The following is a 10,736-nucleotide window of genomic DNA, read 5'->3' as shown; positions in this document are numbered from 1 at the left end:
TATAAACTCTACCATCTTCTTTCCCTCCTCTCAAGGCCGTTGTCTTCGACCAGCGTTGTCGCGGCCGATGATGTCTCCGGCGCCGCCATTGCAAGCTGCAGTATTCAGCAAGGCGTCGCTCTACGTAGGCGATCTCGATCGTTGGGTTTGGGAGGAGCAGCTCTTCTGGTTGTTTAACCGGATCGCCTCCGTCGCATCCGTAAGGGTTTGCAGGGATCAAATCCGAGGAACTTCGCTTGGATATGCGTATGTAAATTTTCATACTGTACAGGACGGTGAGTAAATTGGTCTAAGGATATCTTTTCATATGTATGTGTTGGCTTAGGAAAAATACGAAACTTGTAGATATCAATTTCAAGCCGATCAATTCAAGATACTTTGTTCGCAGTTAACGTCAAGTTTCAATGGCAACTTGCAACTTCTCTGTTTAGAAGTAATTGAGATAAGACTGGTATAATCTTTAGTTGAAGTTAGAGATAGAATTGAAGGATTTTGGTTATCAATGATGCTATCCTATGTGCTTTATCTTGTTTTAACGAGATCTAGTTAGAATAACTGGTGTGTTATCTTGTAACTTCTCTGTTACATGGATATGTAGTTAGCTTTTTAAGGTGTGGCGAGTTATTGGTTTGTACTGCAGCATGATAAAGACCTTTATTTTCTCTTGCTTGTGGTACTTAATTTTTTTTTTTTTCCTTTTCTTTTGCAGCCAGTTTTGCAAAGGAGATGTTAAATTTCACTCCTGTAAATGGAAAACCTATCAGGATTATGTGGTCAAACCGAGATCCTAGTTTTCGTAAGAGCGGCCGTGCTAATGTATTTATAAAGAATCTTGAATCAAGAATTGATAGCAAGTCTCTGCATGATACTTTTGCCTGCTTCGGTACTATACTTTCATGTAAAGTGGCTAGCGATATCAACGGGAAGTCGAAGGGTTATGGCTTCGTACAGTTTGAGAAGGAAGAATCAGCCAGCACTGCAATTGATAGACTCAATGGGATGTTGTTGAACGGTAAAAAAGTATACGTTGGTTTATTTATTCGGCGTCAGGAAAGAAATAAGGCCAATAAACCTCTGGAGTTCACTAATGTGTATATAAAGAATTTGCCAGAAACATTCACCAATGATGACTTGCAAAGGGCATTCAGGAGTTTTGGTGATATCACCAGTGCAGTTGTTGCCAAAGATAAATATGGGAAGTCTAGGTGCTTCGGCTTCGTAAATTTTGAGAAGACGGATGCTGCTGCTGCTGCAGTCGAAAATCTTAATGGGAGAATTTTATATGACAAGGTTGTGTTCGTCGGAAGAGCTCAGAAGAAAGCTGAAAGGCAAGCAGAATTGAAGGCAAAGTATGAAAATGAGAGAAAAGAAAGACTGAAAAACCTTGAAGGGCTTGAGTTGCTGAAAATATTGATGAAGCACGACGCATGAAGATGCTTTCTGACCTTGGCGACGTAGTTTCCAGCAAGTTACCTTAGAACTTTGTGTTAATTCTCTTTACTTTAAGATGCCAAATTTGCTTATCGTGTAGTTAGTGGATTTGCTACTATTATGTCTTAAAATGCTTTCTTTTGCAACGTTGTAAGGGTGTTTTATCTTCCTTGTATAACATAGATATATTACAAATGTTCTCTACTCATGTACAATGCCAGTGCTAGCTTATTAATTATTCTGAAGTGTGCAGTATTTCTCATGTAGTTTGTTATGGTGCCTGTTTTGATTTCATTAATTTTCTTATATGGATTTACAATTTTGGGTTTCAGGTTTCAGGAATTGTTCTCTTATATGGATTATTAGTAGCACAAACTTTGGAGTGTTCATCATGTATTATAGAGAAAAAGAATAGCATTTCATGTTTCACGTTATTTTTTCTCAATGCTTGGATGCTAATCTATATCCGAAGAATGCAAATCTCGCATTCATAATTATGCCGAGGGAAATTTCTCTCTACGGTGTTGGATTAATTACGGCAAAAATTGTAATGCTAATGACAGCCTTATTGTTAGTTGAGCTTGGTTTGCAACTGGTTGGCTCATGAGATATAGATAACATGTCTGTGGAACTGGCTACTGCCTGGTTGGTGAGATATATATGCTTGTCTCTATCTCGCTATTCAATTTATATGGATTTTTATTTATTTATTTATTTATTTATTTATTTATGATAAAACTGGACAGTAAAAATAGCTTTGTGAAAGAAATTTTATAAGGTCCAATTATATTTTATTTATTCACAAAATATAATAGTTTTATTATATTGAAAAAAGAAGAATAAAAAATATTAACATTCACTATCTTAGACAGTAATATTTCATATGATGCTGAGTTAGGAAAAGTTATGGTAATTTTGGAATAAGTTGTACTTTGATAATCAAAAAGTTCGCCACATCAGTAGTCTGGTAAAAAAGTTATAAATTAATTCCTTAATCAACGAAGTTGATATTCGTACTCTCCTTTGCGCTAAAAGACCACGCCGTTCACCGACCATGGCCCATATTGTCCTATAAAGGCGTCCTAGAACAAAGCCCTATTATTCGTCGTCTCTTTCTCTCTCTCTCTCCTACTTGCCTAGCCCTTTCCTATCCCTCTCTCCTTCTCTCGATTATTCTAGAACTCTCCATCTTTGATCTCCTCGAGTTCAGAAGCGTCTCCTTTCCTCTCTCTTCGTCCATCGGTAGGAGGAGTCTCGATTCTTGTGTTCTTGAAGTCCCGATTCTTGTGTTCTTGGATTCCAAACCCTAGGCGACTTTTTGGTGCCCGACGCTGCCGGATTGAAGGTAAATATCGAGGTTATTCTTATCAGATCGTGCAATCGGCGTTTTGGTACTTATCTGCCGGTGGAATCCATCCCCGAGGGCGGAAGTGGATGATCTTTTAGATTATGTTGCTGATTTCTTTATTATGGGCTTTTTTTATAGTCGAATTACCTGTTTATCCATTTAAATAATGAATTGCTCACATCCATGGAAGTTTTTCTTCAAATTTTTTTTCTAGATAAGACCTTGGTAGAAGTAGTGAATGATTGGATTTTCCATTATATTCTCTTGTATTATGTACATCTTTCCTTAAACTTATTCTGATTCGTAAGTCAAGCATGTTCGTTACACTCTCACATGATTGTACATGTCGTAAATCCTTTAATCTGGCCCCTTCTGATGCCGCAGCTCCTGCAGGAAGCTCCTTGATCGGGTTGTGGTTGGGAGTAAATTAAAATTGAGGATCAACCGTACAGTTTCTTGAAAAAAAAAAAACCTACAATTAGCTGCACAGATTTGATGGGGCTGTTATATTAGAGTTATATTTGATTCATCCAGCATCTTTCTTATAAATTTATATTCAGATGACCTGCTAGGATAGATAGTGCACAACTGATATAATGATGGAAACTGTCTGCTCTTTAGGAGGCGGATAATCTTCTTTCTTTAGGAGATTGTGAGTTCATCTATTTTAAGATTATAGTCTAATTAACTGGTTAATGATCATATTAAAGTTCTCTTGAATTTTGAAGATCAAGGTATAAGTTATGGAAGACACGTTTGACTTAAAATTCACTGTGAATACTCTTGACTATGCTTCCCTTTGATGGTATAAATTTTTAGGCAGCGAGGATGTCAACCCCTGCAAGGAAAAGGCTGATGAGGGACTTTAAGCGATTGCAGCAGGATCCTCCTGCAGGTATCAGTGGTGCTCCTCAGGACAACAACATCATGCTATGGAATGCTGTTATTTTTGGGTATGATTGCTAGGGACCAAGCTTTATAGTACCTTCTATCTATGTTACCCAACTTTATTAATTTAGTCATTTTTCTTTCAAACTGCAGACCTGATGATACCCCTTGGGATGGAGGTGAGGCAATATTAGTAACTGAGTTTAGTTTCAAAAGGAAATTGAATACATTTCTGTTATAAGATTTGCTTGTTCCAAGGATACAAATGCCATCATAAACATAGTTCATAGTTCCTTCTGAATTAAAGTGTGAGACAGCATGACTTGCTTTGTTAATTATACATATACTTCGAGATCATCAGCTGCCCCTGTAGTACTTCTGCTATTTGTGAATAGCAGGTGACATGGCTGAATATGCTAAGCTATACCTTGGTACAAAAAATGATTCTTGAGTAAATGCAATGACTAATGGCATCTGGCTGTTTCGTGAATGTGCTTTAGTACCTTTGGCTCTACAAAAGGAGACAAAAAAATTATAATTTGACAGTTTATAGATGAGAAATAGGAGATAGATTGCGGTCATCGCATGCCCATTTTAGTGCTGATAAGAAAAGTAAGAGTAAAGAAGGCTTTAGATGGAAGTATATTTTTGGTTTGGAGAAATGCTTGCAGGGGTGAGCTTGTATAAATTAGAGAGGACAATATGGTGCTACTCATGAACACTTTACCTGCATTCTGCAGTCCCTTAGGAGGTTGATTGGTGTTCTTAAATTTAGTATAGAATTAAATCAAATTTAGATAGACCATTGTGTTTAGCATGGAGCTTGTGCTAGGCATGCAGACAGCATATCACCATATGTTGTGGCAATGGTGTTGGCCCCATGAGATCCGTACCCACCTTGTATCAATACATCAAAACATATTGTTTGGTACAAGGCTGCGCCATCCCATTCAAGATGTACTATACTACTATGTGAATAGCTAACTGGCATTTCCCGGGCCACTGGTTCAGCAATACTTGTTATTGAGCGTCTTTTCTGGCAAGCACTGCATAATAAATATCTTTCTGGGTGTGAATAGTACTTCTTTCCTCCAAATTTTTTCTTTCTTACTATTGATTAATTAGCCAAGAATGATGTTTCAGTTACACAAAAAGCTGTGTATAGGTCTCTTTCCATTCAGAGAACAACTTTCTTGTTTTTCTGAAATGTAGAATATGCAACACATCTATTCAATGATCCACAATATTTAATGTCCTCATATAGGTTCTTATAGATTTGGTTACTTCCAATGTTCCGCTGATCTATGGGAATATCTTGAGTTTGTCAGGTACGTTCAAATTGACACTCCAGTTTACAGAGGATTATCCAAATAAACCTCCAACTGTGCGCTTTGTTTCTCGAATGTTCCATCCAAACAGTAAGTTGTTTTCCTGTTCCTGTCTAAATACCTTTTGAACAATGTAATATTCTAATTCCTTTTGGTGGTCAGGTTGAGAAATGTTTTATTTATTCATTAATGTGTACTTCATTATATTTACTGTAAGAAAAGGATGATCTAGTTCTTGCTAGAATAGCAAGTTAGTGAAACAGCCTGGTTCGTGAATGATGCACCCGCAGACCTGCAAGTTTGATGACATCTTACTCTTTTTTGCAGCATCTTACAGCCATTCTTAACTCATTTTGATGGCGAATATTTGTAAAATATCTTGAATGAATGTGGCAACTTCTGTTCTATAAGAGGGAAAAAGTGTTTCTTATTGTGTATTCATATTAAAGTACCATCTTGAATGAAATGTCTACTAGCTTCATCCAGCACCATCTTAAAGCATAAAAGGACTCTCCTTTTCCCCTGTACTTCTGTTACATTATGAATTCAACTTTTCTCTCCAATTGGCATTATCATATATTTATGCCTTCTGTGTTGAACTGCAACTTTTACTAGCTAAGATAAATCCTTGCTATCAAAAGTTGCTTTGCTGGTGCTACTATAGTAATATAATGCTACTATCCTGCATTTCCTTTGTTACTTATTCACTAATTTTACAGATAGGTTATCATGTATGATACTGTTAATAAATTTGGATTTTGACCAAGTATAAACTTTTGCTTATGCAAACCTTTCCTTTTTGAATAGTTTATGCGGATGGAAGCATATGCTTAGATATTCTGCAAAATCAGTGGAGCCCGATATATGATGTAGCCGCAATACTTACTTCAATCCAGGTATGCTGAACTGCCTTCTTTTCCTTAGGTTATAGCAACTGATTTCTTATTGCTTATGAACAAAAATATATACATTTGTCTAGTCCTAACATGGCTAGCTTTTATAGTTCGAGTTGTTGAGTAAACTAATTAAACACGCTTTATATAAAATATGTGTAATTTCCATTCTTTTGAGGGGTATATATTAAATAATTACTTTTAGAAGGGCAAGCATTTCCCCAAGGTGAATGTATGTTCTTTAATGCATATAATCAATATTAACCTTATTTAGATTAACGATAATCATGCCGATCGGCACAGGGCATACTAGTGACACGCATCTACGTGCCACTAGAATGCATTTAACATAACTTTAATAAAAAATTTAGGATATTTGGAGATGTTTTTTAGTTTTACATATGTCCATCTTTAATTTTTGGTTTAATATATGTATTAAAACCTATATTCTAGTATTTTATCTTTAGATTATTTTTACAAATGACTTATTTTATTAAAAATAAAGTAATAGTTAAATATCATTATTATTTAACACATAATATGGTTGAATACATTTATTAAAACTAATATTAATGATTAAACACTCTATAACATAATTGAACACATGATATTATTTAAAACATAATATTAATTTATAGTAGTTCAATAATTGAATTAATATCTAGTTAAATGTAAAATGACGCGGATGATCAAAGATTTCCACATCAAAACGGAGACAGGCACAACCATCCTTGACCTAAACGTAACTTTTCCAAATAGAATGTACTTTCTTGTCATATTAATCACTATCATTTATAGTTATACACACATTCCTACTTACTCCAATAAGGCTGTGTATGCATGTAGAAATCTTTCTTCACTAATACAATCGTTGTACATAATAGTGTTGGAAAAGTACCAGATTTTCAATCTTACGAAACAGAAATCAAAAACCTGAAATGACGATTTCTGTAATTGTCAAAAAGCAATTTGAGTTTTCCAAATCTTGATCGCTTGATCCAGTGTAAAGATTAATAAGTGGGATACTCTCTGGTTTTGTACTGGTTGCTTTTCACCTTTGAGATATTTTTCTACTAGGTGAAAAATTTACTATATGATCAGCCACCCATGCAATTGCTCCATTAGTGTCACCTACTAAGGCTAATGTTTGGTCAAGATAGCTTCAGCATTGGCAACACTTTCTTGTTGCATTATTCAAGTCATTAACATTGGAAACACTTTCTCGTTGCATTGTTCAAGTCATAAACATTGGAAACACTTTCTTGTTGCATTATTCAAGTCATTAACATTGGAAATACTTTCTTTTTGCAGTCATTGCTTTGTGATCCAAATCCTAATTCACCTGCAAATTCAGAAGCTGCCCGAATGTTCAGTGAGAATAAGCGTGAATACAACAGGAGAGTACGGGAGGTTGTAGAGCAGAGCTGGACAGCAGATTGATATAATAACTGGCAAATTTCCCAGATAGATTGGTGCCTTCCCTATCCTAATCTTGTTGGGTACTGTTTGTAACTAAAGAATGCTGTGTGCGCTGTATTTGTATGGCATGTTGCTGTCACCTGCCAATCTCTGATTTGGACATGAACAATATCAGCTGTTATCTCAGACATTTGTGTAAGCCATAGATATTTCGAATCAGATATGGACTGAATATCTGCAATTATCAATCTCAGTGTTTATCCTTATCAACCTCAAAACTCTTTAATTGACTACTGCTATTCTCTCTTTTTTTCCCCCTTCTGTTTAGATGAACTTATTTCTTCAGGTAGGTTTATTCTTATTTTTCAATGCATTGTCTGTTCCCTGTGTGCGTCTCAATATCAATAGTAAACTTGTACTTCCAGAATAACTTAGTTCAGATTGCTCTTATGTTGCTTGTGACGTCCAGTACAAAGAGCTGCACTACTGGTCCAGTTCGGGATCTCACCATTTTCCCCTACGAAGTCCACTTGCACGTTATACTGTATCTGGAAATAAATATAATTTCAAAAAAAAAAGTATCTGGAAATAAATAGAATGGGAATTTTGGACGAGCTTCATGAAAACTATTCACACTAGAATGAGTTAAAGAAATCATATGAATAAATGAGCTTCATTACAAACTATTAATACACAACCCTGAAGACCAGCCGATAACTACAGAAAATCAACACCACTTGAGTTTGATCAAAATATAAGCAACACTCTTTGAAACACAGCACATAATGAGAATTCCTCTCAAAACACTCCCTATACTTGTACTTTTAAATTTTTAAACAGAATTTCAGTAAAATATCAACACACATTTGAAAACACCATACTTCTTCACATCCGGCAATAAAACTATGAATATGAAATTGGTTGGTCTTGTTTATATCTCTTCACTGGTTGCAGCAACCATGAGTAATTGAGCACCCTACAGTCAAGAGCATTGTTATTAGCAAGAAATGAGAAGGATGCTAATAGTTTGATAATATTTAAATATTGCATACCATGTTCTCCTTGTCTTCATGAGATACCTCATTTGATAGCACATCAACTGATTCTGTAAGAAGCAAAAGCAGTCAAACGCCATATTCCTCGTTTTTAAACTGCAGAATAGTGGACTTAAAAAGAACTAATCTAATATCATATTGTGATTACAACTTACCTGGTTTAGTGGTAGGCCTATTTCCCTTTCCAGACTCATTCCCTCTTCTTTGCTTCTGAGGTTTCTTCATTGTATGATTACCATTCAAATCTTTCACGGAAACTTCTTTCGCTGGGTTCGTGTTATAGGATCCTCTAATCCTAGATGCAGGCTGTCCCTTCTTAAGGTTTTCTTTCTTGCTAGTTTCTATGTTTAAAAGAGTGTCTGAATTCAATGACTTAGGTTTCAGATTCCCATTTCTTGTAGTAGCAGAGGCACTGCGAACATTCTTCTCTGATTTCTTCTCCTCTTTAGACTCTGAGATTTTCAACTGCTCAAGATCTTCCTCAATGTTGTAAATTTGGAGTAAATCTTTCACGGAATCCTCTAATTCTGTTGCAAGGTCATGTTTGCTAACATAGACTTTGAGCTCTTGACGCATCCGATCTAAAGGCTGTGGAAATAACAATAATAAGGAATAACAATGAGCATATCTACAAACATAGTTTGCAATAAAGTTTTTGCTTAGTTGCACAAACTTCATGCATACGTGGTACTCAAATACATGTTTCATTGGCATCATTATATAATCATGTCTCAATCTTCTGAAGCAGAGCATAACCAAGATATAAAGGAAACAAAGACAATGGAAAAGAACCATGTATACCTCACATCCTGATTCTAGTGCAAGCTTAAAGAAGCCCAAGACGATCGACTGCTTTGAAGCGGCCTCTGCAAGCTTAATCTGTGTCAGCCAATATGAGACAGAAGAGATTGTGCTAAACTTAGGCCTGCTTGCAGTAGATCGTGATACATCAGAGGCAGGAGTATCACTCTTCCCCGGTGCATTTGATCTCCTTGTTCTAGCTTCTGATATCGGAGTTATGCTCCCAAAAGTTGCAGGACATGGACTAGCTGCCGCGGATTTCGTAGGTATAGAGAGCCTTCGTGGAGGCTTGGCAGGCCCTGCTTTCCCAGAGAGATCAAGAACACTCACACTTTGGCTAACCATGGAAGTAGGCTTTCCCCTATATAACAAGAGAGCATAATACGTTCTCAGAAAGGAAGGTTAATTACTAGAAACACATATTATAATTAAATTAAAAACAAAAAGAAGACTAATAGAATGCACCGTGCATCCACTTTCTGATTGAGATCTTGAAGGAAGTAGCAAATGGGTAAAAATATATAGCATCCAGCATCAATACATGTAAGAAGTAACCAGTGTGTGCATTAAAGTGAGCAAATATTTAGCAGAACAAGAAGATAAAAAATATGCCATTTAAACTTAGGCAAATCCATTTCGATGGTCATAGTTAGGAAAGTTATGACATTTCTTTTCCAGTAAACACAAATCTATTACAATAACCTAAATGCATAAGCATATCTCATGATCCTGGTAGAAGATCATTCAACTAGTTTATAGAATTCATGTCTACTCGGGCATCGCGATATGATACAAGATTCAAAGAAAGCATAAAAACAGAGAATAATTCGGAGCGCGGAAGGAGTAGAACTAGACCTCTTCGAGGCGGAAGTATTCGAAGCATCCACCATCTCCGGCGCCAGATCCTTCGTCTTCGCCGCCGAACGCAGCGGGTATCTCAACTTCGATGATCTCACCGAAGATCCTACCATTACCAACTCAAAATCCTTTAAAAAAAAAAAAAAGGTAAAATTCGCGCGTAAAAGATGGAGAATAGGGAAAGAATTGTACCGCGGTTAATGGATTGATCGGTAATGGCATCCATATCAAACTCAAACGCGGGAATTCTCTCCTCGATCGCTATGATCCGGAATGGGGAAGAGTTGGGGAGTGCAGTTGCGTTTTGGTTTCGGTTTGTTCGAAGGCTCTCGATATAGTAATAAAGGCCAAACGGAGAGGAAAGAGCGGGTTCGGGCCCACCGGTTTTGAGTTTGAATTGGGATTTGAGCGGGAATATTTTAGAATTCAAAAATCACACTAGAAAAAATAAAAATAAATAATAAATAAAAGAATGAATAATTTAGGGTGGATTAGTTAGTGCTGCTCGCCTGCTGTGATGATGATATCTCAACGGCTGGAAATAGAAAAGGGCATAACGGGCCGCTCTGGGACCCACGGGATGGTCGGAAATCGGAATCGGATGGACGGTGGAACAAGGAGCATTAGAGTATGTTATTTTGTTTGAAAATTAGGGTTAATTACAACTAAATCTCCTATCTTATTTTGTTTTAAACCTTAACTCCTTTTAATAATT

General features: G+C 36.4%; 3 protein-coding genes across 4 annotated transcripts; 2 read left to right on the top strand and 1 right to left on the bottom strand.

Annotated features, from left to right (window-relative positions):
* Positions 1 to 1,588, top strand: LOC140765874 (polyadenylate-binding protein 3-like). Its single transcript, XM_073105165.1, has 2 exons — positions 1 to 275; positions 710 to 1,588. The coding sequence occupies exons 1-2, from the start codon at positions 68 to 70 to the stop codon at positions 1,429 to 1,431; spliced, it is 930 nt and encodes a 309-aa protein (XP_072961266.1). The 5' UTR covers positions 1 to 67; the 3' UTR covers positions 1,432 to 1,588.
* Positions 1,589 to 2,532: 944 nt separating this feature from the next.
* LOC140764806 (ubiquitin-conjugating enzyme E2 2) lies at positions 2,533 to 7,555 on the top strand. 2 transcript variants are annotated; one of them, XM_073103584.1, is made up of 6 exons: positions 2,533 to 2,776; positions 3,603 to 3,732; positions 3,821 to 3,846; positions 4,996 to 5,085; positions 5,803 to 5,891; positions 7,200 to 7,555. In XM_073103584.1, exons 2-6 carry the CDS (start codon positions 3,608 to 3,610, stop codon positions 7,326 to 7,328), a joined length of 459 nt encoding a protein of 152 aa, XP_072959685.1. In that variant the 5' UTR covers positions 2,533 to 2,776; positions 3,603 to 3,607; the 3' UTR covers positions 7,329 to 7,555. The 2 variants fall into 2 exon arrangements, with proteins under 2 accessions (XP_072959685.1, XP_072959684.1); XM_073103583.1 differs by having other exon boundaries at positions 2,534 to 2,776; positions 3,599 to 3,732.
* Positions 7,556 to 7,948: 393 nt separating this feature from the next.
* Positions 7,949 to 10,348, bottom strand: LOC140764805 (uncharacterized). Its single transcript, XM_073103582.1, has 6 exons — positions 10,214 to 10,348; positions 10,019 to 10,127; positions 9,164 to 9,524; positions 8,518 to 8,950; positions 8,360 to 8,412; positions 7,949 to 8,283 (listed from the first exon to the last, which is right to left on the bottom strand). Exons 1-6 carry the CDS (start codon positions 10,245 to 10,247, stop codon positions 8,239 to 8,241), a joined length of 1,035 nt encoding a protein of 344 aa, XP_072959683.1. The 5' UTR covers positions 10,248 to 10,348; the 3' UTR covers positions 7,949 to 8,238.
* Positions 10,349 to 10,736: the final 388 nt, after the last annotated feature.

This window comes from Typha angustifolia, chromosome 8 (genome assembly GCF_048772165.1).
Source record: "Typha angustifolia cultivar Huaian chromosome 8, ASM4877216v1, whole genome shotgun sequence".
Taxonomy (NCBI): Eukaryota; Viridiplantae; Streptophyta; class Magnoliopsida; order Poales; family Typhaceae; genus Typha; species Typha angustifolia.
The sequence above is the reverse complement of the archived record's forward strand: the minus strand, read 5'-3'. Positions and strand labels throughout refer to the sequence as shown.